At 37.2% G+C, this 27235-nt stretch overlaps 1 protein-coding gene across 1 annotated transcript in view; it reads left to right on the top strand.

Moving 5' to 3' along the window:
- Nucleotides 1-27235, top strand: part of mapk1 (mitogen-activated protein kinase 1) — a 47232-nt gene continuing 19997 nt past the window's right edge. The window contains exon 1 of the mRNA XM_041787113.1: nucleotides 1-376. Within this exon, the coding sequence (XP_041643047.1) occupies nucleotides 231-376 (146 nt within the window). The 5' untranslated portion in view covers nucleotides 1-230. The remainder of the gene's footprint in view (nucleotides 377-27235) is intronic.

The raw sequence follows: 27235 nt of genomic DNA, 5'->3' as shown, positions 1-27235 counted from the left end.
TCCGCTGCTCGCTCCTGCCTGCCTGCGACAGCTCAGCAGTGGTGTGGTCGCTCTAACGGACTCTAACGGAAAGGAAAAACACTCCATACGTAGTGAAGGCCTCTGCCACACCGAACACCCTGTTGCAGTCACAGCGACGACGGATATAAACACACATTATACGTACTGGTAATCTGCATTTCTGTTTTTCTATTTAAAAACGCTGTAAGGAAAAAACGCCCGTCTTCATAATGGCGACAGCTGCGGTGTCTGCCCCTGCTGGCAGCGGCCCCAGCCCCGGGCCGGGAACGGAGCTAGTCCGCGGGCAGGCCTTCGACGTGGGGCCTCGGTACAGCAACCTCTCCTACATTGGTGAGGGAGCCTACGGGATGGTGTGGTAAGTTTTCCCATACGACTTTTGCTACATAGCTTGTTTCCACATTTCAGCTGTGTAAAATTTACACATTTTTTGTGCGACGTTAGCTAACTCGCATGTTTTCCGTTTAAAACAATTCAATTTCTTGTGTTAGCTAGCGAGCAAGCAACAGTGCCAAACCGTGGTAGTTGAACAACTGTAGTGCCTATTAAGAGTGGGGAAACTCACGATTTAAGCTTATTGTTTTAGTTCACATGTGGTGGGATTTTGCATCCCAATGATCCCCGACTAGACGTTAATGTACTTAGCTTACCTAGAAATCTATTTAATTAGGATGCTTTCCACTAACTTGAATCAAAGAGGAGCAGGTTTCTAATGTTATGTAAAGCATTTCACACTGTTTTTATTAGTGGTTGGGTTGTATCATCGGCTATTACACATAACACAGTTTATAGACTGAATACACTTCGTATTTTGTCGATAATATGTTTTCGGCAGGCACCAAACAGGGTGTGTTCATCCTCCTCTTCAGATTAACAGTGATTTTATTTGACACTAGGGTTAGGGTTACACACGGAATTATTCCTGTTCATGGCTTTACCATTAACCACTGAATATGCAAATGTTTCATCAGGACTTTTAAGTCACACTTAATGTGTTGTGTCCTGATACTATAAAATCTTTTTTCCCCACATAATATTGCCATAATGAAATGTAAACCCTTGTAACTAACTGCACATTTGGTTTTGCAGGTTGTATTTGCATAATTTCTCTGGAAATGTAATACAGGAGACAACCCGGGCGGATTCTGTCATGTATTTGTTTCTGATTACACACTGTATACAAAGAAATTTATTGATGGAGCCATCCTAGATAGCAATTATTTCTCACCTCGACACATTCAGGGATATAGTGGAAGATAAACTCATTGTAAGTCACTATATATGTGCAGTTTTGAATGATTTATGGATTTTCCCCATTCTATTCCATGATGTATTGTGCTTTTTTATTCGTCAAGAAGATTATTTATCTATCGTTCTTATTTGCATCTTTCCAATTCAAAAAGGGGAAATACGATTAGGCAAGCAACAGGCAAAACCTCTTTTTTAGTTAAAGACGACAATTACAGTTTGCACAGAATGACTCAAACAAGGTTGAAGAAGCTACTGATTAGTGTTAAGATTCGTGAGAATGTTTTATATGTATCCATCCCATGGAGTTCTCCTTTGTCAATGTATAGTGCGTTTGGTTGACTTTGCTGTTGTTATGTATTACCAAAATCATGTAGTCATCCCCACTTAACATGAAGGCTGTCATCTGTAACCCTTACTTAATTCATAGTGATTTTATAAAAGTACATCTCAATTATTTTAAGGGATGGGAATCGAGAAGTGGTTACAGTTGAGAACCGGTTCCAATTTGTTCAGTCCATCGACATCATGTAAATTTAGGCTAATCTTAACAATTCCCTTATCAATGCCTTTGTCCCGCATGCCTAGAAAATGTTTGAGCAGTTGCATTTTTTTCTAATTCAAGTTCAGAGATTGAAGATCCATAGGGTGGTTTATTGTAACTGAGACATTTTCAACGAAAAGGTAATTTTTGTATATTTTTGCTTGTTTTCCAATTTGTATGATTTATTTATAGATTTTCACCACTGCTACAATATGACTGTAACCCTTTGGCATTGTTTGTATTCATTGTTCTGATCCACTCTAACAAGTGACCAAATAAGTTTATTTTTGACTGCTTTCAAAACCCCTAAATCTTGTTGTTTTTTGAGGCTGTTGTAATGTAGCTGGCCTTAAATGTGCACACTGTACTACTGTATTACATAATATATTGTCCTTGTGTCAAACAGCAGTAGAGTAGTTCTTTTATTCCTCTGTGGTGGGCTTTCTGAGAACACTGATTCGACACAGCCTGCCTGCAGTGCAGACACACAGAGAGGCGTTTAGCATCTTTTAGTCTGCAAAATGGTAAACCCACCAATAACAAACAGCCCTCATTGTTACTCCTATGAGCTCCTGTAAACCAAATACTTTACTCAAGGCAAGAAGTCTTGATTAAACACATTCCCGCTAAAGCTTAAGTGTTGGCAGTATGATGAAAACAGTATTTGTCTGTGGATACTTTTAATGACCATTTGTTACTCTGATTGTAATTTATGTTGCTGCACGCCTTAAATACTAAGCAAAATAATCTGGCAAGTAATCAGTGCTGGCAAATTTGAATGATTTCATCCCACTTAAGTGGTATTAAGCAGGGATGTCCCGATCACATGTCGGATCGGGGCCGATACTAAGCATTTTTAATTGATCGGCACTCGGCAATTTGATCTAATCAGCCCAGCCGATCATTTACGTCAGTTGCTGATGTTTTTAATTCGTTTTTTAGTTCATTTTTTTTGTTGTGACTAATAGAGTCAAGTTAACTTCTAAGTGGAATTATAATATTTAAAATTTATTTATTGAATTTATGTTATTCACCTTTTGACTGCTCAAGTCATTCAGTTGACCACTTTAAGTGGATTTTGATTGTCTGATTGAATACTAAACACTGCACTAAGTGAATATGTAATTTTATTTTTTGACAGATAATGAAAGCGAAACAGAGCTATTACACCATTCTGAGCAGAAATGTGATTTTCTGTTTTTTACAACAATATTGGCTGTACTGAGTTAAATGGAATAAGTCTGAGATATCTAGTAGTAACAATCAAAACTGTAATCTAGGTAATTATGAGTATCGGATCAGGACTCGGTATTGGCCGATATTCAATATTAAAAGATCGGATCGGGACCGGAGGCCAAAAATGCTGATCGGGACAACCCTAATATTAAGTAATGTTTTTTACTGGTGTGACTGTTGTAAATTAGTTAGATTTGATTTCCAAATACAGTTCCATCCGACAATAGGGGTGGGAGAAAAAATCAATTCAGCATAGTATCGCCATATTTTGTCTGGTGATGTACCATCTCATCCACCAAGTATTGATTTTTTTAAATTAATTGCTAATATGAACTGAAGTCTATGGAAAACGTGCGCACACAAGTAGACTGGGTCAAGATATTCGCCCTGTTTGCACTGCTGTACCTAAAACAAGGAGTATTCCTTATTTATGTCAGTAAACCTGGTTGTGTCGCTTTCTTTGCCTTACTGTTGATTTTAACAAGTGGTAGCTGTTAAGATTTCAGGTTGGTTGTAGCTTCACTTCACCTTTGAGAGTTCATCTGTCAGCGGAACTGTGTGGGTCGAACTGTGACGGTTTACTCCTTGAGCTTTCTTCTAATGATGTTCCTGTAAGCTGAGCACTTTTCCTTATCTGTTCATCTATCACATATATCAGTGCTGCTGCAACCAACACATGCTTTCTTTTTCATTTGTTAGGACAAATGCTGCTTCCTGTAATGTGAAATGCATGTGCAGACACATTTTCCCACTAGGTATATTTTTTGCGCTGCATTTGGACTGATTGCTTCTAGTATTTAGCATTTTTTTCACCCTACTCAAACGACTGTAAGTTAATCCTATGAGGATGGAAACTTGCATAATCATTGTGGCTCATTTTAAGGAAGCATGTTGTGACCAGTTTATGTATTGTGCTTTTACTCTGGTACATGTGAACTGCATTTTGTAGGTCACTCCTGAAACATGAGCTAATGTACCTTAAATATAGGGAAAACTAACAATAAAAAGTGTTATAGTAAAGTAAGAGTGAGAATCTGTAATAGTTTAAGGAAGCTAAATAATGATAAACAAGTAAAGGAGACTCTTGTGTCTAGATTTAACACTGATGATGAAGTAGAGCAACAGGCACAGGCAGGTTCATCATGCTTGACTAAGGTTTCCAGGGCTTGGGTTGTTAGCATTTTTTTTTACTTCCAGTAAAGCCCTAATCTTTTTATCTGGCAAAATGACAACTTTCTCAATTTTTTTTCATCCATTCAGTATAATTTTTCATTATTGCCCATTTTTACTAGTCCTAGTCACAGAATCTTTGACTTAAGTAACCTTTTTACCAATTACTTTTCTTTTTGCTGCTCAAATGACTGAATTCACAGACACATTTTACCAGTAACAAAGGCTTTGTAAAAATTCTTTTGACCAACTCCTTACTGTAGTTGTTGTTTCTGCATTTGCAGCGTGCTTAGAGTCAGTAGGAGTGGGCGATGTGCTAGCCTCCTTGCACTTGTCTCGTTCTTTTTGAAACCTGTACTTTTGAGTCTGAAACCCATGTTGCTTTGATGTGCAGCAGCCAGAGAAAGTCATGCAGCCAGTGTGTATTTTCTGGTCGTCCTTTGGGTTGCATATGACGTATGGTTTAAACAGCAGAAGGAAGTCGTTCTTTATCTGGTTCCTTGTGGTTGTATTGCAACATCTTGTACTAGTGTTACCATTTCCTTTTGCTACATTCAACATTAATAATGACACAGATAGGAAAGCTTTATGGCTATGTTTGTGTTAATTTCATGCATAATCAAAAGTTTTAGTCAGAAATTCTGAACAAGATAAGAAAAATGTGGCACATGTTTGGAGGATAGAAGTTGAAATGTTAGAACACTGTTTTTTCCTGTATTAGGCAGTGGCCACCACTGCCTAATTTTATATCCCCAGCAGCTCTCATCAGAGTCAGATGTGTTTTTATGAGGACTTCTATCCCTCAAGGGCAGCATTGGATGAATCGACACCTCTAACTGCAGTGTGGTGTAGGCACATTTGTTTGTATAATAAAACAGAAAAGCCTTCTCTCAATTACACAATTATTAGAATTCCTAAAGTTGCTTGTAAGAAAGGTACCACCATTTGATTTTGAGCCAGGAAGACCCTGATGAAATACTTACTTTAGAAGTGTCATGTTATTGTTGGGATGTTACACAAATGTATAAGCCACTGGTTTGGTGATACTTATTCCTATGGCTGTAATTAAAATTAAAAAAAAAAAATTAATTATGCTGCTCCAGAGATGCTCCAAAACAGCTCTACATATCTACATATCTACATAGAATATGTTACATAAAAGCAGAAAAGAAAAGAAACTGCTTAAAACACCTCAAAATTATATTTTAATGTAAACCTGCTTCTACACAATGCATGTGGAGCCACTGAGTGTTGCTTGTAGCCTTAAAATTGAGTTCTGTGTCTTTTTAAAATCTCCTTAGATATTTAGACAGTATTTTAATCATAATAGTAGGTTAAATACTTTAAACTTCGTATACTGTATTACTGTTTGACCAGATGCTAAGAGAGTGTCTGACTGTGCTATGTTCGGTGTCATTTTTAGACGAAGCCTATTTTTGTTTACAACAGCCTCTTGTTGATGCTAAGGCTTTTATGTCAGTGTTTTCTAGTGGTTGATCCTCTTAACTCGCTCCTCAGTTTATGTACTCCGTCTGCTTACACAATTGCGAGATACTGTAGCCCCCTCTGTGATGATATTCAGAGGCTGCTGTGGTGCACTCTACCTCTTCAACCTGCCCACGATAACAGTGAGATCATGAGGGAATTGGCCTGAAGTAGCTTGTGTTTATAAAAAGTTTTGTATCTCAAAAGATTGAGTTTGGCTTGACAAAATATCCTAAACTGGGACATCTGACTGCATATACCTGATTGTTGCATAAAGATCAGGGTGTTTTATTGGAAGAAAAAAGCTAGACCAGTTCTTAAATCTCACTTTAGTTTTATACAGTTTCAAGGTGTGATAATGGGGACAAAGTAATCTCCCTACTGGTCCTGCTTTTGAGGCAGTAACAGAAGTGCCTAGAAAGGTGAGAATGGGATTGGAGGAGCTAGCAACTACCTCAAACAGTTTTAAACAGAAGATAAACCAAACTGTAACTTTCCCTACTGCCAATTCAAAATAATGAATGAGAAACCTAAAACTATGCATCCTAGAATTATTTATCCTTTTTTTTTTAAGATGTGAACTGAAGCATGGCCTCTGTGAACCGTTACAGCCCTAATGAGTACAGATGCTCTTTAGATTCCTGTAAAGTGTAATCCAAACTTGTGACTTAACACACTAGATATGTTGGCAAATATAGGAACACATTGCCAAATCTATCATCCAAAGTGGCTTACAGGTCATTAAAAGTATCATAGCAGAGGGATTTGAGCCAGAAAACAGTGAATTTAATCACCAAATTCTGTCCCTCTGCTCTGGCACAGAGCCAGGCAGCTGCTCTCCGATCAGAAGCAATTTTTTCATCTGAGAGAATGGTCTTTCTTGTAAGTGGGTGCGGTTTCAACTCATTCAACTGACATGCCCACACCATCCTAGAGCACATTTTACTGCCTCATTTTTGATGATTTTGAAGCTTACATGGAGATGTTCTTCATGATTGAAATTTAGCCTGATAGTTCATAACACAATGGCCTATCATACAGCAAACTAAACAGATTTTTACTTTACAGGGACTTTAACATGTAATCAGATTGTGAATGCAAGAATCATCAGGATTGTTTTGTATGCTGTGTTTCCTCCTTTTTAACTCTGTTAGATATAATTGGACAGAAGACACACAAGACAATATAAAGCACACTTATGTTAACACTTTATAGATCACAGTTAAAATGAAAACAAACACAGCTTCAACACATTAACAGAACTCACATTATGTTTGAAATGGGGCCAAACTATGGGGGAAAATAATCTGACTCCAATTTTAGGTACACAATTATTTTCTAAGTTTCTCATCTTGTGTAGTTGTCAACAACAAACACAGGCAATAAATTATTCTATATTATAACAAAAACAGCATTTATATAGATTAATCTAGGATTTCATGATTTTGTAAAAATATTTCATTTGGATTGTTTTAACTTCTATTGCAATTTCAATTCGAATTATTGTATTAAGGAGAATGATCATTTTTATTTAATGCTAACTATTATTAAGAAAAACGTGTACACAAAGAAGGGAAAAATAGGATCCTTTGCAAACGATTAAAAAGTTTTTACTTAATTTTGATTAATTTTTCAGCCTTACTTTGAAAACATTTTCCCAGAAGGTTGCAAAGACTTCCAAATAAATCCTTAATAACCTTATATAATTTTTCAATAAATTTTTAGCTTAAATTATTTAAAGCAGCTATTTTGTTCATTAAAGGCTGAAAGTAGGAAGTTATTTATTTAGATAATTATGTTTGTGAGTTGATAATGTGTTCAATAAATCAATTTTAAATTTTGTCATGTGGCTTATTAATTATTTTAAAAGCAAAATATATTTAAATCTACAAGTCTGAGAAGTTGTTTGTCACGGAGGTTCCACATCATTTACAATATGTTTTTACATGATGATTTTATCCTGCCAGGGACACAGGGACAGTAAGATAACATTTTTAATAGGGATGTACCGATCCGCTTTTTTTTTCAGTTCAGATCTGATTCCGATAAATATGTGCCGATACTGATTCCGATATATATGTAAAAATATATGTGTGTGTGTGTGTATGTATTTTTAACAATTATTATTGTTGTTGGTATAATGTGTGAGGTTACATGAGGCTGTAGTAAACCACCCAGCTCCTCTTATTAAAAAGCAAAAAAAAATTAGAATTTATATGTATTCCTAAACAGATTTATTTGAACTACTACTAAAAAATAAAAAAATATCAGCATAATCCAAAAAACAACAACTGAGTATAAGTTATAAATCCCTGTCTGTAATGCTCTTTAATGAACCCCCCACCACTAGAGACCGCTGTAGCTTCAGTTAATGGCCGCAGCCTTCCTTTCTGACCCTTCACCGAAAATAAACAATGAGAAGGATGGCGGTGGCTAACAGCTAACTTGTTATCGTATAGTAGGAAGACAGCGGTATAACAGTTTTCCAAAGTAGTAAATGGAAATAAAGTGGTATGTGGGCTGTTGAGGGTTAAGCTCACGTATGACTACTCACCCGAAGTGAAAAGAGGCCAAATATCAAAGCACGATATTAATCTGCAAAGAGGAACGAAGGCGGGCGGCGCTAGCTTTCAATGCTAGCGCTGCCCGTTATCAGGCTGACGTCACACCCACTCTTCTTTGTGTTCTCCCATCTTTAGACTAGTTTTGACCCTTCTAAATATAGATTTATGTTTAATCTACTAGATAATTATACCCCTAAGAACATCCCCAACTAATACTAGCTCAGTTACACACAGACTGTCTTGTGTTGGACTGCGGTGCGTTCATGGTCTACCGCAAACTGTAGGATGGATTTGGTTTGGTCACTTGGAACAGCGCCGTCAGTCAGATATCAGATCTATTAATTACGTCCATATTGGACCTGATACAGTTATTGGATCTGATCCGTCCCATCCCCAATTTTTACGCATAGTTAGTGTGTGGTAAAATTAATAATAAATGTCTGTTATCTGGTTCTAAGTCTAGTTGAATCCAGACACAGCTGATCTGGACATTTTGGTCAGATTTGGTTAATAATTTTAGGAGAAACTGCTTGTCTGAAAATGTGTTTTTTGCTTTACCCTAAAGTAAAGTATATTCTACTGAACATATCACTAGTTAAGATTTCATCAAAAACCCTAGTCAAAGGTCTTTGCTGTCTTCCTTCCTCCAATGTCTCAATTTAATCTTAATCTGGACTCCTTGACCTGCCTGATTCCCAGCCTTTGCTGATGCTTTGCTTCATTCTGCCATGAGCCGTCCTCTTGAAATGCCACCGTGGCGCCCATCTCCATGGCAACCTCTCTGCCTCTGACATCAGCACCACCACTCCACAGCCAATAGGAGAGTGAGGGAGAGAAATGAGAGCCTTGACACTCTGAAATCCTGTTGTGCAATTCACAAGGAGATGTAATTTGGGTGATTACGCCTGCAAAGATGAGCATGACGCCTTCTAGTTCAGCAAATAAGCAAAAGATTCATGCACTTAATGTACGCTTGTTGCATTAAAGCTGATATCGAATGTTCATCATCAAGGCCTGACGGAAGCATTTAATCTCTAAACTGCTGCTGCATGAAGGCCTTTCGATGCTGCATCCACATTTTTAACAGGAAGTGGACTCGTTCTAATGAGCAAAACCTTTTTGATTAAGTTACAGTGTAAAAATGAATATTTAGCAATGAGGGTGCTGTAATCCAAAGTAGAATTTGCTGAAGTGGTCAGATGGCTTTGATGGTATCTCTTGCTCTCATTTATATATGAAAGTGTGCTTGTAGGAATTGAAGTTGCATTTAAATAAGCCCACAGGAGCGCTATCATGATGAGTACTACAGGTTTTGACTCATGGTTTAAGTGAAGTCGTGCTGCGAGACAGAGCATAAATGTTGAATTTACATCTGACAAACTCATTGAGTTCTGTTCTCCATATGACAGCTGTTTGTTCCTAATATGTTTAGTTCAAGTTTCTCTGCAACAGGCCCACGCAATACGGGAAAAATATTTTGCAATAACAATAAAAAGTGCATTAACTAAATATGACTTTTTGACTTAATAACTTAGTCTTTATGTTTATTTGCTGTTCTTATGCTTTAATTAAACCTAAATTTTTCTGAATCTGAGGCTAGCAGAAAGCTACCTTGAGCGTCATGTTACTGCATTAAAATGAGATAAAAGCAGTCAAATTATGTCCATTCAAGCTCCCATCTATTGGGTAAAATTTAGATATGCGTATTGAGCACTGCTTTTTTTATCAGATAAAATATATATTTTTTAATTGCAATAGATACAGACTTCTATGATAAGCTTCTTTTAAAATAATGAAATTGTAATTAATTGTGTTGTCCTACTCTGTAGCTTTAATGGATTTTCAGTGTTAAAGCACCGACTAGATGTCTTCTCTTGGAAACATTTATTTTGTGGCTTAGCCATAATGAGTAATTTTCTTTTTAGCTAATGTTCCATATTACTGATGTAGATTATAAACCACAGGAGTAGTTTAATACACAGGCTGCTGGTGCAGAGTCAGGAGACTTAAATGATTAATTTTCTCTGCAGATAAAGTGCGTCAAGATGAACAGTTTTGCAACCATGTTAATGTCTTTAAAGGTGTTCTTTTGCACACTAGCCATTGTTTTTATTATCGATTGTTTAAAGGAATGCTCAATGTAAAGGGTATGGACTGGCATTGCTTTCACCACGCAAGACGCTGGCTCAGCAAGGCTGAGTGGCAAAACAGCCTGAGACATGGTTAATAACTGCTTAAATTAGGGATATTTGGACTTGTCAGAGAGCCATCTGTAACAATCTGTTATTATCATGTATGGATATAAGATGATACTTCAATAGTGGGAATTTCTACATATGCAACACAAAACCAACTAAATCTTGTTGAATGTAGATCCCAGGGGCTGTAAAGTCTACAGCTTTGCTGATAATAAGCTCAACCAACGATACAAAGGTCTATGAGAGCTGGACGCTATACAGCAGTTAAATCTGGGAGTGGCTGAGTGCAGAGTGCTTTTGTAGGTCTGTAATGCTTAACATTAGACTGTAAAGTATTTACATTGTTCATCTCTGTGTAGATTACTCCCCTGTGATGTGGCTCAATCAGAGAACGTTTACATTTAAACATCCACGCCAAAAGATGACTTTATGAATATTGACTGATGTACCAGATAGAGTTGACATACCTGCTTAAGGTTGTACAAAGAGGCTTTTTAAGCTTCTCTTACAGTAGACAAAGTTAGTATTTACAAACCATGTTTCTTTAAGTAAGCATTCAGTGTGAGACTCGGCTGGGTGTGTAGACCAGTTTACTTACTGATAGTCTGATAATCTGACGTCAAACTATGTGCTGTGATAAGATACTCAGCCAAAATATGCACTAGAGCTATGGAAAAATGGTTATTTATGTCAAATAGCTGTCTTTCTGTTTTTATTTGATAACAGAGGTGTATTTAGCCTGATTATGCTATTAGTGTGGACTCTCTAATGCTTGTTGTGTAATTCTCTGGCTGAAAAGTAAAATGGCATAGACTTCACTCATACTTGCTGAAAACAATGCTACATTTTATAATCTCAATTTACAAATTTTATGCGAAGATGTGGAATTTGTAGACAGGGGTTGTGATTTTCAGCACGTTCTAGTTCCTTTTGTAGTATGCCTGTATGGAATTGATCAGTTGTATATCAGCAAGCTTTGGAGTATACAGGCAAAACATTTCATCCAGAAAATGATAAACAGATGGTTCACACTGGTATCTGCATCAAAGTGCATCTTATAGTCTACTATAAATCAAACTGATCTACAAATCTGCCTTCCACTTTGTGATAAAAGACAATAAGCCGTTCATTCCCCTCACTACCTGTAAGGCACCAGAAATTACCATATTCCATTAAAAACATGCAATTTTAAAGTAATTTCCTTTTCACCTGAAAGGCATGCCTGACAAACTTAACTTTAACCTTTTTTCCAGTTCCAATCCAATTCTGATAAACATGTGCCGATACCGATACTGATTCCTATATATATATATAAATATATATATATAAATATTTATATATATATATACAGTATTATATTACATATATATTTAACAATTAGCCTATTATTGTTGTTGGTATAATGTGTGAGGTTACATGAGGCTGTAGTAAACCACCCAGCTCCTCTTATTAAAAAGCAAAAAAAAATACGAAAAAGAATTGAATTTAAATGTATTCCAAACAGATTTATTTGAACTACTACTAAAAAATAAAAAATATCAGCATTATCCAAAAAAACAACAACTGAGTATAAGTTATAAATCCCTGTCTATAATGCTCTTTAATGAACCCCCCACCACTAGAGACTGCTGTAGCTTCAGTTAATGGCCGCAGCCTTCCTTTCTGACCCTTCACCGAAAATAAACAATGAGAAGGATGGCGGTGGCTAACAGCTAACTTGTTATCGTATAGTAGGAAGACAGCGGTATAACAGTTTTCCAAAAATGGAAATAAAGTGGTATGTGGGCTGTCAAAGGTTAAGCTGACTACTCACCCGAAGGGAAAAGAGGCCAAATATCAAAGCACAATATTAATCTGCGAAGAGGAACAAAGGCTAGCTCAGTTACACACAGACTGTCTCGTGTTAGACTGCGGTGCGTTCATGGTCTACCGCAAACTGTAGGATGGATTTGGATCGGTCACTTGGAACGGCGCAGTCAGTCAGATATCAGATCTGTTAATTACGTCCATATCGGACCTGATACCATTATTGGATCGGATCGGTCCTATCCCTACAGTCTATAAATTTTGCCTTAGCCTCATAAAAAAACAAGTTTCAACCATTTCATTTTCTTATCCATTGTTCTGTTGGCATCTTTTTAAAACATTTCTCTAAATCATTTACATTTACCAAGACATCTTATTTACTTACTATTAACACTTTTTCTTCTCTTAAAGTATTGATTCAGTCATCGTTTAGGCACCAGCACCTAGGCCTGAGCGATATGGCCTAAAAATCATATCATGGTATTTTTCTTGCCTTTGACGATAACGGTATTATATCACGGTATTACAAAATTCAAAAGAGATAATGCTTTTCAATCCAAATTCAAGAGTTATTAACCCCCCTTCTCCCCTTAAAACAAGCCTTTGATGGCATACTCAATTTATGTCTTAAGTATAGGAACACAGAAAATTATTTATTTTTTTAAGTCTGTCTAGGTTTACTTCTGTCTAACTGCACTCCAAGTGTCACATTTCATCTCTATCCTGATGAGGTGTGTTAAGTTGCTAATGACTTGAACACGTTTCCTAGTGAAGATGTTCACAATAAAAGCATTTCAGAAAAATAACAGCCGCTTACTTTTATTTTGAAGAGCTTGGCAGGAGTATTGTTTAGCATTAAGTTAGCTTAGCTTTGGCCGCCATACCGGAGAATACAGCTAGTTTACAGCAGCTTTTCTGGCCTCATTTAACATCACAGCCTGGATCTTTGACTCACTGTGGACTTAGAAAAGAAAGTCATTCGTTAAAATAGACTTTTAAATGGTTAAGCTGTCAGACTTTGAGAGGAAAAAACACTTGTTTTTGCCTGCTAACTGTGCCTAGTTACAGCAGCAAGAGTCCTTGACATTCGGTTAGTTACCTGGCTACACATAATGCTAGAGCTAAATGTTTTATTGACTAGACTCAGCCTGAGCTTTGTGTCACAAATCACTCTCTCCACCAGCTGTGGGAACGGATATGCCTCGCGTGTGCATCACAGCACAACGTAGGCTTTTAAACCGGTGATGACGTTGTTGCAGAAATCCATTCCATGGCAAAAATTTTACCAGTGATGGTATTAATACTGGTTTACTGCCCCACCTCTACCAGCACCAGTTAAAAAGTATATAGCACCAGTATCACAACAAACCCAAATGATTCCCAAGCGTAAAAGTAACATTTACATTGCAGACATGATGCCACACAGAAGAAGAAATCTTGCTTTGTAGCTGTTCCAAACTGAGAAATTCACATCCCCTCCCAGAGGCTTATTGTGTCTATCAGATGATGATAAGCTATGATTGCTGAAGGGCTTGGAGGTTGCCCATTTTATATTTAGTGAACAAGTTTTATCATGTACAAATCTGTGCTAAATTTCTTTTGTTTTGTTGAAAGCCCAAATGATCTGATTTGGGCTTTTTAAATGTGAATATTTTCTGTCTTCCCTAACTCTGCTGAAACTGTAAACTAAATATTCCCGGGATACCAGCAAAACAAGACAGTTCATGTCATTTAAAACCAGAAGAAATTCATAATTTCCACTATTTTCTCCGTAATGTTTTTAGATTTGCTAGACCATGATGCTAAGCCATTAACCAGGAAGATAATGTACTGGTTAACGAACAACATAAAAGTAATATTATATATACAAGTAAAGTCAATCTACCCACTAGCAAATTACCCAAATACTAACAAGTCTAGTTTATGATCAGTTTTCATAAATACATAATATATTCAAAGTGCCAGAATGCGTGTTTGTATCTTTGAGGTCAAACATAAGCCTTGTGCGTTCCTTCCTTATAATATGTTAAAATACTGTATGAGGAAGGTAATGCATTCTAAAACATGAGTCTAGAGTCACAGTGGTGGTAATTTTTCCTTTCTTTTCCCATGTCTTTGCTAGAACATAGCTGCATTTATTGGCAAGTAACCTGCAATCTGTTGTTTAGATGAGCCGTGTGAAACCATTGGCAGCTTTTACCTACACCAATAAACAAAATGTGGTCCCACACTTGAAACACTCGATGAGGCTCCTAAGAAAAATGTGTATTGCATTTGCTTTGAGTAATACCCTCACTGTAAAATCCTCATATTTTGTTCATATAAGTGTGTGCATTATCATGGTTTAGCAGAGTTTTAGTGTTTTAGAAAGAGTGGCCCACCTCAGCTGTAAAACACTACAGAAGACAAAAGCATGCACAGTGCAAGAAGGGAAATGTTGCTTCATCAAAGCCACTTCCTTGAGGTTTCCTCACTGCTTTGCAAAGAATAAGTGGTCACTAAATAGTATATGCATTTTTGTTGCAAACTGCAAACTCTTGGTGCTTTTCTTTAAGTCATGTACAGCATATTTAGGATTGATTGTGAAGGTTGCTATATGCTTGTCAAAGTAAGCATTCAGCAGATATTTAAAAAAATATGTTTTTCCGTGTTAGTTTACCATACAGGACTTACCATAAAGCAATCAAGGCTTGAGTGAGAAGCTCTTGTAAATACAAAAACCTCATAGTCAGCACAGTCAAACAGGTTATTGTGATCTGCGTACACAGAGGCAGGAAGTGCAATCTGATAAGCTAAAAAGCAGATGCTCATTTTGTCCTCGATGTGTGATCTTACCACGCTGAAGACCCCCAATGTTAGATCTTTTTTTTTTTTTCTACACTCAGCTAAGAAGGCCATATTGTGTGAACTCCAGTGGGCGGTAGTCAGTGAAGCTTGAGGCTTTACTACTGAAACCTCAGAGATGACAAATGATGCTTGTCAATTCTATGAAACAGAATAGGTATATGATTATATACAGAAGAATGGTCTCCAGAATGAATATTATGGAATACAAGTACATCATAGAATCATCAGGTAGAAAAAGCACTCAAAAAGAATAAATTAGTCAGGTCTGGGATCATGAGGTTGTGTGGTATAAAATATTGGAATTAACAATGGGAATTCAGGAACAAAAGCTATTTGATGAAATATGAATTTAAAGCCATAGATTTTGATTCCAGTTTAATTTTAGAAAGTTTTTTGCAGGAGAATTAGATATGCTGTCAGTTACGGTTTAATCCATTGTTTTATTTCCTTTAGTGAATAAAGATGAATCCCTTTGTTTGAAATTTCTTACATGTCTTGAAAGTTTACACCACATCCTTTGCATTCATGAAGGCTGTATTTTGTGTGACCAATTGTTCAGAATGTGAAAACATTTAATGGACATTTATAACAACATAAAAACTGCTGGGTTGTTAAGATGAGAATTTTTCATGGTATACTGTATAGCAATACTATTCCTCCTCAGTGACTAATTATATCAAAAGTGAAAGTGGAGCTCTGTATAACACTGAGTATTATTGTAATATGGTGAACATTCAGTGATGTGAGAAATAATCCTCTGTGACTCAGTGTCACGCTACATTAGTTAATGCAAATAAAGGACTGTACTGTAAATAGCATAATGCAAGGACCCTTTAATCCTACTGTGCCAATGCTTAACACTCCCTGACTTCACAGCGGCCTGTGTGTTCAGTCTGAAACCCGTCGCTCCACTTTGAGCAGCCTTTAAATCCTTTGCAAAGCGTTGTACTCTGCCACGTCTGTGTAGCGTGTGCATGGATGTTTATATCTGCACTGTCCCAGTACGCATTGCCCTTAAGCATAGTGAACTTCTCCCCTTCTTCCTTCAACCCAACCCCTTGAACATCGTCATGGTAACAGCCCTGTTGCATAACAGCGGCAGCAGTGTAAAGCCTTGTATTTTCATCTCCTTGTAAACCCCCCCCCCCCCCCCCCCCCCAACCCCCCTCCACTCCTCTCTGTGCACCTTCCTAAGCATTGAGCATGCTCAGAAAACAATGCAGAAGCAGAGGAAACCGGAAAGGCAGCTCAGAGCAGATTCACTGTTGCATACCAGGGCCTGTATCCTTATTGTAACCAGAGCATCTTTATTAAAATAAGCACAGGGATTAAAGTTCAGAATAATCTGACACTGATGTTAAGTTAGATCATGTCTGCATTAGAGAATATGTGTAAAAGTTTTTACAGCTACATTTATCCCAGTTGACAGGATTTGTATTTTATCTTCATTATCTGTATAGCCGCAAGGTTGATTTCATTATTGGTTAATCCTGTATCTCTCAATAATGTGTTCAGAGGCAAATAAAACAAGGAGACAAATAATGTAGATGTGTCTTATGTTGGTATTTAGATTATGACTATGGGGCACAAATGTCCCAGTGGTATGATTGCGCCCTATGGACGCGGGCAACCCAGTTTCATGTCTGGCCTGTGTTTCTTTTACCACATCATTTTCCCCTCTGTCATCCCTGTTTGCAGCTCTATATACCGTCCTAATAAAAGCAAAAATCCCCTAAATAAGTCTTTAAATAAAGGCATATCAGATATTATATCTAATATCATGCAGCCCTACCAAGAAGATTATAATGCCCCCTCGTGTTGCTTTGTAAAGTCAAAGATTATAGCATAACATATTCCAGATACTTAATACATGATGATAAATGTTAGTAGTACATAGGGCTGGGTGATATGGCCTAAAATTGATATCCCGATATATTTTTGCAGTTTTATTTTGAAAAGGACTTCACTCAATCTTTTACTAATATATCAAAATACATAAATCACGAAATACTTGGTATTTTACAGTGTATGGAAAGTCTGGAAATGTTTTCTATGTTATGTTTACTATTGCTGACTATAAAGTGATTATTTTCCTCATTAAGGGTGAAGCAAACCTACACAGAGCTCACCAATCCAGTCTGTTATCTGTGCTGATGAATGCTGGACCAGTTTCTAACAAGTTCATAACATGAGAGCGTCTTTAGACCTTATTCAAGAAACTGTCCTGTGTGATCATGGGGGAAACAGCTTGTCTGGAGGCAGGAACATTTTAACTACTCGTTGTGTGTGTTTTGTACTGTAAGGCTGAGATAAGACTCCGTTGTTGTGGAGATGTGGATCACATTTGTCTGCAGCTGGGCCGTTTTCTCTCTGACCTGTACAACTCTGGCAGGGAGTTTTCAGCAAAATGCTCGTGCCCAGGCAAATCTGGTATTCTGGGTTAAGTGTCTTTTCAACAACAGTGGGCTCATGTCTTTAGCGACGTGTTGTGATACTGCCACTGTTATCTCGAAGTCATCTTGCAGCGTATTTTAACGAATACCGTGAGTTCCACTTCTTCCTTTTCAAAGTTGAATGACTGCTCAATGCTGCAGATCCAGCGCTGTTTCTGTCTCTAAAGTCAGCTAACTCCCCACTAACTAGCCACGCTGCTCTGTTTACCTTCCTCTCCCTTGCTTCTTGCTGCTAATGCACAAGTGCAGAGGAGTTTTCTGGATTGGTGGAGGAGAGAGAGTGAGCTTGCGGCTGTGAGAGATTCGTTCAGGGACAATGGGAAAAGCGAAACTCCAGCGAGAAATGCATGCTGACGGCTCAAAACTTCCACATAATTTATACTCGGATGTTCGCGATATAGTCATTTTATACATCGTGGGTGGCAAAAATTGGGATACATTGAGTATACTCGATATATCGCCCTAGTAGTACATATGATTTGCAGTAGGGATGCACAGTATTGCATTGCAGATGTCTGATATGCCGATATTTCCAAATTAATTTCAGCTGATTAAGGTACGAATATTAATTAGGGCTGAATGATTTGCAAAAATAATCTATTTGCGATTTTTTTCCCCCAATATTGTGATTGCGATTTATTATACTATTATTCTTCAGTCAATCTTATGTATTTTTCGACAAATCCAAGCAATAAATAAATCCATAAATAAGACCATGTGCATTGAAAACAATGAAATTATTTCAGAAGCAATTAATCCATAGTAACATGATTCTGAATATGGGGGTGCAATAAGCTTTAAGCCATAAAGGAGGCGGCTGGGGTGGAGGAGGTGAAGCTGGCTACTAGCTGATTGCAGCTGGGGTATGACTTTTGTGAAGTTTCGCTAGGCTTCATCAGTTTTATTTAGAATAAGCTAACTATTTTTGCTCATACTGCAAATGTAGGGCCCTGTGAAATCCATTTTATTTTTTACCAAATATTTTTATTTTTTTTATTTATTTATTTTTTTTTAATTCCGTTTTTTAACCTTTCCACTAATTTTACCATAAAAAAGAGTGTCCTGTTTATGTAAAGGAATCAAATGTTCACTAATTAAATAGAAATAACCTTAATTTTATTGAAAAAGGGTCACAGTTGGCCCAGGAGCTGTTGTTTGGATAACCCTGATATAAAATCATTATAACCAGCGTAGCAGTCAGATATTTCCAACATTCCCCCGGGAACATATTCCTCAGATATACGTTCCTCTTTCTAAAAAAAAACAGCATTTCAGTCAAATTCATTCAATTTCCGCGATTTCCACGTTAAATTGTAAATTCTGTTTTTGTTGGCCAATTCCGTTAACACGGAAATCATAGGGCCCTACAAATGTGATGTCATTTGCTTTGTTTAAGGGCATTAACATTTTTATGTCACTGATTTTGATTAAGAAAAACATACATAAAACACAAAGAGGAGGATTTTTGTAAACCATAAAAAATTGCATTTGAATGTTTGCAGAATGTGCAAAAAAATCTCTGCTGCTGATTGATTTATTAAACTGGTATTTTGACACATTTCAAGGTAAAGAAATATTGCAACTTCTGCGATTTGTAAATTGCAGCAGGCCATATTGCGATTTAATCTAATTTGCAATTAATTTAATTGCAAATTTGCATTTAATTAACTAATTTGCAGCCCTATTATCAATGTAGTTCAGACCTAAAACCTCAGTCTTTGAAAAACACTTTAGAGTTGAAGGATTGAGGATGCACAAAGTAAGACTTTAGCGTACATAAGTTTGTTGTTGTTGCCTAAAACTCCACAAACTTATTTGGACATACAGCCTACAACAACAGCCGCTATAGGTTGATGTTTACGTGAGATATATGGTATGTAAATATTATATTTGTAGACATAGTAAGGGTACATCAATGATGATCTGTTTTGTGTATGCTCAAGAAACTTCATGCCATCCCCATATGAGTCTGGGGGAAGTCCAACAGGAACATTTTGTCAGGAGCTTTATTTCCTGTATTCTTGTGTATCCTATACACCAGTTTGTCATGAAACTGTCTTTGTTTTTGTTTATTTTTCTTTTTAAGAAAAATATGAAATCATGTACTTACCAGTGCTGCAAAATTAATCCCAATTGCAATGTCAGGCTGTGTAGTTACACAATCGCATTAAAGGCTACAATTATTCTTGTATAGGAGTGTGACGAGACGAGATTTGGGTCTACAAGACGAGATTTGACACATTTTTTTTAATTTTGGAAAAAAATACATGGGTGGATAATATGTCCTTTACACAGCTGAAAGTCATAATTGCAAACTATTCAGGTCTATTGAGAAATGTTTAAACTAACTTCTTTTGCACTGAATAGGCTATCAATGCTTACAAACAGTTTGTCTCGTCTAACTCTGACTCAGACTGTACATTTTAATGCCCTTCAAATCAGACCTTTCATTTTAATAGTCTACCACATCTTTAATTTACTACACTATGCATTCATTGCTACAATTACAGTAGTAATAATAATAATAATAAAATCATTTAGATTATTTTGAAAGTACTTTAGAAACTATTTACAACAGACTGAAATATAAAGAGCTCCATCAGTAAAATCAAACTATTTCTTATCCTCTTTAAGGACATCCATATTTAAAACACTCACAAAAATATTTCTGTCAATAACACGGTTGCTGTAATTTAAAGAAATAGATTAATTAATCATTTTATGGTCTTTTTTTCTCGGATGAGCTTTGACAGCGTTGGACACGACGCACAGATGAGTGTGTGTGTGTTAGTGTGTGAGCATTGGTGAGAAGTGTGTCTCTGCTCTGTCTGCTGTCAGACAACAAACAGGGCGTGTTTAACCGGGGCTAAAACTTCTCTTTTTGGAGCTAACAGTGGACTCTATGGCGCTCAAACAGAGTTAGTTAAGCTAAGTTTACCGCTGCAGTATACAACGACCTATCCCCCCTACACATGTGAAGCTTCTGACTGATGATACGCACAGCCAACAGCTGATGGATGTGTGACTTACAGACAGTGAGACGAGAAGGAAACATGACAATGCAGCGACTGAATTAAAGTTGTAAGTAACGTATACCGGCACTATGAGCAATGGATCATGTGCGGCCTCGAGTAGTGCACGTGGAGGAGGAGGTGGGGGTTGGAGCGGTGATCGAATGGGTCACGGATCAGCTCCGTTACTTCATTAACTCTCCCACCAACTTTTTTTTTTTTTTTTTTTTAACATTTATTTTTGGGCTTTTTCATGCCTTTATCTGACAGAGGAAGGACAGTGGATAGATTCAGAAACAGGGAAGAGAGTGGGGAGAGACATGCGGTAAAGGGCCACAGGCCGGATTCAAACCCGGGCCGCCCGCGTACCTGGGTAGCGCCTTAAAACACTCGACCATCTGCGCTCCACCACCAACAGTTTTAAAGTGTCCTGGGCATCTTTTTGATCTTTTATAATTTCCAGTTTGGTATCGTTCTGTGTAAGGACAGCTGCTGATCCTGGTGTCTGGGCAATATTGATCTCACAAGATGATTTTCACCTCCACAGGAAATCTTGTGACGTTTTGATCTCGTGAGTTCTCATGGCACGAGATCTCGTCACACCCCTATTCTTGCATTAAGTAGTCCTTGAAAGGTTTATAATGCCTGCTGACAGGCCCTTAAGTTTACAATAGTGCCGCTATTGTTGTACTTTGTAGAAGTACTTTTATTTTCAAAAAAGGAAAAATATTAGGATATTTTGACAACAGTTTTGTAAAAACTTAAGGTTTTTAGTTTTTTTTATTCTACTCCATATCTGTATGTTTTGATAAATACACACATCAAAACTATCATTATCTTCTGCATTTTCCTTGATTACTCATAGTATCATGAGACTCATAGAAGTTATCTATTATATCATTATCACAATTACAGATAACAGTATTTTTCAGTATGATCACAGTTGCACATCATTACCAAATCGTGCAGCACAAGAACTTATTTTATCTACATACTACATTGATAATACTCAATGCATTCATTTTTCATCCAAGCAAGATGTAAAGTGCCTTTATTTACACAGTAGTGTAGTGATAAATGTTGGCTGCTACGGTACATCAGTATGATTGGACTTTCCCCATATAATCAATGCACTACACATGGGCCTTATTTCATCCCTATTACTGCTGACAGCCCTAGTTTTTCACATTTTTAATTCCTTTACCATGTTTGCAATACACAGCCAAATGTTGTAATCTGACCTTAAAGAGTTATCTTCTCTACAACACTGAGCAGATAAACAGCATGAGTGGACTTTTTTCTGATTACAAAACTGAGAACTCAAGAGGAAAACTTTGAGAAAGGAGTGTTACCTGTTTTTGAAATGTGCAGCTCCCAGAATTCTGCACATACAGCTCAGTAATAAAGTTGAGTGACTGTCAGTGTTTGTTTAACATAGTGTAACATCGTTAAACTGGGTCTGTGTCTGCCAAATGCCATAAATCAAGTATTTTGTGCCTTTGTTTTGGAAGGATTGGAGGTTGGGCTGAAAAAAACTGCATTAGTTGTCTTAGAAGATTAAGTACACAAGGTTCTGAAGCTAAGGTAGTGTTATACTAGTTTGGTTAAAAATGGCGTAATTCATCATTAAGTCATTTTCGTCCAGCTTCCTTCATCCAAAGAAAGAAAGTGAGTGATGTTTAACAAGTACCACCATCAGGGGGCCTCCATCCAGTCAGAGACTCCCTTAAAACCTCTGTCACAGCTGTCAGTGTAATACTTTCTATGTCCTGAGTTTCTTGGAAGCATCTCACAGCAGTCTGGTGCAAGCACAGTTATATTACACGCTGAAGTCTTTGCACTTTGTACTTCCTGAAAAGTTCCTTCTGTTACACACCTGGACAAACTGACAAGTAACGAATGGGCTTGCCTTAGTAAACATGATGAAATGTAGAGCGGGCAAAGATTGTTTTAGCTTTCTTGTGCCATTGAAACAGCTGCTGATGTTCCCTTTTGCAACATCCCATTCAGACTCTGATGTAATTTTTTAAAAGAAATTGGTCAGGAAAAGAGCACCAGCTGGTGATTAAATCGTCATGCTAGTTGACAGGTTAAATATGTTTAGTATTGCAGGATTATTCATGGAAATTCTAAAAAAAACCAACTCACTGTTACCATCTATAACCAAATGGCTGACGTCATTTAGGCTTTGCCCTGTATTTTCTACAGTCTGTGGTCCTGTAACAACATGCCTGACATGGGCTACCAACAGTGATGTATGCTACAGTATTTGGAGCCACAGTTTGTCAGAAGAGCAGACATAGCTGCTCTCCAGCATTTTTATGCTTTTACTATTAAATTATTAGTCTTGTTCCTACACATAAAAATGACATAAAACTACACACACATTCTGCTATGAGTTTCCACATTGCACAAAAGGAATGGTTTTAAATGTTTTCAGGCAGTACTATTGTCTGTTCTAAAAACAACCTGATGGTCCGTCTGTGCTCCGGATCGGATCTAAGCTCCGATGAGTAAGTCTTGCAGCAGCTCTGTGCTCCTCTGTACATAAGGGTATCTGCTGCTGTACAACAGTTACATGGAGGACTTTTTCCTCCCACACACACATTCCTCTCACACAAGTGGAGAGGAAGGTCACTCATATTTCCCTCACAGAAGGCTGGCACACTTGTGTTTACATTTCAGTCCCCACACCACCGTCACTATAGCAACTCCTTTTCTTATTCTGTCGTACTGTGTGGGTGTTTTTCTGTCATCCCTGTTGTTTGTAACGTGCAGAAAATAAAATCACACTTGGCTGGATGTAAATGAGGCAGCTTAAGAACTTAAGGAAACCATATTGTATACTGGTTTTCTATGTTTGTTACCCATAAGTACAGCTTTGTAAGGTTATTGTGGATTTGGTGTGGCACCAGAAGGCATCAGCTTGAGCTCAGGCACACAAGAACTACACAGAATCTCAAAAGCTTAGAGGGGAATTTTGTAATTCCTGATGTAGGTGTTATTTTGGACACGATGCTTTGTTTTGTGCTATAAGATGTCTGGCCAGTTTGTGTACCAAAACCAGGCTGTAATTTGTAATTGCTAGTGACAGAAATCAAAACATTGTGGCTGAAATTCTTAATTAAAAATATTATTAGTCACAGCAGTTGGAGGTAAAACCAAGGGATGTTTTTATGTCCATGTCTGTTTTTGATTAGAAAAATGGCATGGCAATGAGAGATTTATATTAATAAAGTTTAAAGTGCAAGTTTCCACAGTGTTAAAATATCTCCACCTGAGTTAGCATTCAAGGAGATCAAAACAGCCAATGAAATGAGAGGCAGAAAGTCAACAGTGAACATGTCTGTACCTGGAAAAGTGAGGAGTGAAACTGAACAATCAGTCTGCTAGATAAAGACATACTGAGACTCAGCCCGACACTCACACCTGTGAAACTGTGTTTTTATATTACTGTATTTTACTACACTTTGTCTAATACAGAGGGTTTTGTATCCGAACCTCATTAACCGTATCCAACCACTCATAATGGCAGTAGCTAACCTATTAGGTCGCACTCCTAAAGTCATTAGACACACCTGAACCTTCCAGATGTGTTCTCAGCACACTACAACAGAAAACAATTAAAAGTGTGCAGAGTAAACAAAAAATCCAGAAGCCTCAAATAATAAGTGATTAAACATGTTGATGCTTGTTTGTGCAAACTAGAACAAAAAATGAGAAGCAGCATCCCTAGAAGAAAAGATCTTAGGCAAACAAAAGTCTACAGAATAATTTAAAAATGTCTGATCAGTATGTGATTTACTTCTCTATTTTATCATTAAAGCTTACCTTCTAATTTTGTTCCAGCTTTGAAAAGTAGCTATTGGCATTAAATCTCCTTTGCTGAGAAGCATGCATGATGTGCCCTAGGGATGGGCGGTAATACAGTAATACTGTATCCCAGGGTATTAAAAATAGCCATGGTATTGCTTTAATTACAGTCATTACAATGGTGCTGTGTAATAAGTGTGCATTTTTATAAGTGCCTTGAGAGTGTATATCCATTCCCACCAGTAGTACCACTGTCTGTGAAAATGATTTGCGAGTGATGACAGAACTGCTAATGATGTCAGGCCAATTTGGCAAACAACAAATATGAACAAACATACCGGTGCATAGAAACTCATGTGCCGTCGCCTGGCTCAAGCGCTGGCACAAGTGCTGCATGGCATCATGATATGGACCTCTTTAAAGTCAAACTGGCAAACGCAAATAGCTGGCTGTAATGTGATCCACAACAATGTGAGTTTAAAAACATGTTAGTTCTTCTTTCTGGGTGTGGATCAGTGATAAAAAGGATCAAGTTTATTAAGCTTCCTTTAAAGTAATTTGCGACAGGACAGGCATGGCATTATTGTGCCACGAAATTTTTATTTATTTATTTATCCATTTATTTATCAGGGACAATACATAAGCATTGCTGCATTTAATTACAGTGCAACAGATGCAATGTATAAAAGACATCTAGCCATGGCTAATTTGCGGTCCTGAAAAAAATTATATTTAAGGCCAGTCTTTAAATGTTTAAAGGCAGACTGAACATTACTTAACATTCCCAAACCCTGCATGATAATAACTGATTATTATTTCTCATATCACCTCTGGGAGGAGGGGAGAGAAGAGAGAGGAAGAGTGTGTATGTGTCATATATGTGGAGAGGGGAAAAAAAAAGAGAGAAACTTTGTTTGCCCCTTCTATTCTGTAGTAAATGTTTACTTGTGTGAGATAAACTGTAAATCTCTTCCAGTGCTCATGGAACATGGCGTTATAAATGTCTTTTTGAGCTGAGGCTTTTTGATAAAGGATTAAACTAGAAAAGCGCTCAGAGAGCGCAGACCTCTGCCATTAGCCCTATCTCCCAATAGTAAAAACATCCTTTAAAAAATTCCTGTATCAAGACGGTGATCAGGATCACTCCCAAAATCTAATCAGTTCTTCCTTATGCCATTTCTGACATTTCCTGAAAATATCATCAAAATCCATCCATAACTTTTTGACTTATGTTGTTAACAAACAAACTAACAAACAAACCCTGCCGATCACATAACCTCCTTGGCGGAGGTAATGAAGCAACTAAAGAGGCACACGCACTGCTTGCTGTGCTTGCGCAGGCACGCCAACTACTGCTTAAACGTGGGTGTTTTTTTAACACCTGGTGGTAAACCATATTCACTGGTAAAATTTGGGGAGGGTTTGGCGGTATTAAAAAAATGAATACTACCGAATCCTAATATGCACACTACACATAAGCAGGCACATACCTTCTACATCACACATGAGCATCCATTGCATTCAAACATGCCACACTATTTCCTGTAAATGGCTTGTTTTTTATTTTACGTCAGGCATCATTGCTCGTTTGCTCTAATAAGAAATGTCCAACTAAAGCTAAGTGCATGTGGATACTTACGTTATTGAAAGTAATCATCTTTTGCCAACAAATATAAGACCAAACACAAAAATGTTATTATTTTTAGGGCATAATACCTATTGAAATACTCTATGAAAATTTGTACAGCTTTATGTTTATAATTGTAACTCAGTGGAATTATAACTTGCCTTCCATGTCTTTCTGTTATATTTTAATTTCAGGTGAATTCAAACAAGCAGCAGTCCACAGTATTACACAATTTTACCGCCACATCTGACATCTAGATTCAGCTTAAACTGCACTGTGGTCGTGAACCTGTTAGAAGCTGGAGTTTGGTCAAGTTCATCTTGATCAGGAAGTGAAAGCTCTTTGTGTCTCCCTCGAGCATTCTCGTGCAGCATAATCTAGGTGCATTGTGTTGTGCTGCGCAGTGTCATGGCTTCTTCATATTTAATTTCACTGCATCCTCTCTGCTGACTTGCAATATTTTGGACCTTTTATAGTCTGATTCAGCTGGGGTGTGTGTGTCATTGTGCTAAACTGGTCAAGTAGCTTTGTTTCACTCCTACATTCCTGATTTTTGTTTATCAAACAGGCACTGCAGTAGTCTTGCTGTTTATATTAGAGGTGTGTTTTTGGTTTTCAGATACTGATAATGTGAACCCAATACAGCCGGCTTTATGTCGTAAAATTAAAACCTTTGCTCTGGCAAACCACAGGAAGGAAGCAGTCTTTTGTCACAGAAGTTAGCGTCTGACTGCTGTTGCACAATTAGGACCCTATGAAATCCGTTTTATTTTTTGCCAAATTCCGTTTTAGTTTTATTAATTCTGTTGTTTAATCTTTTCACTAATTTTTCCATTAAAAAACAGTGTCCTGTTTATGTAAATGAATAAAATGTTCACTTTTTAAATATAAATAATATTTAATATTTATTGAATGAGCTGCAGTTTGGATAACCCTGATATAAAATAATCATAACCATTGTAACTGTCAGATATTTCCAACATTTTAAGACACATCCACATGTGTAATCACATCCTAACTGATGTTTCTGATGTAAAGAAATCCTTCTGTTCTCTCAAACACAGAGTGATAGTGACTTATTAAGAAGGTCACATTAAAGTTAAATGGTTAAAAGTAAGCTGGTTTCCTTAACTTTTCTTTACTCTCACAGTCTGTAACAGTCCATGCAGTTTGATGCTGCATTGTATTCTACTCCTGACTGTAACAGTTCTCTCC

This window comes from Cheilinus undulatus, linkage group 5 (assembly GCF_018320785.1).
Source record: "Cheilinus undulatus linkage group 5, ASM1832078v1, whole genome shotgun sequence".
NCBI lineage: Eukaryota > Metazoa > Chordata > Actinopteri > Labriformes > Labridae > Cheilinus > Cheilinus undulatus.
The sequence above is the reverse complement of the archived record's forward strand: the minus strand, read 5'-3'. Positions and strand labels throughout refer to the sequence as shown.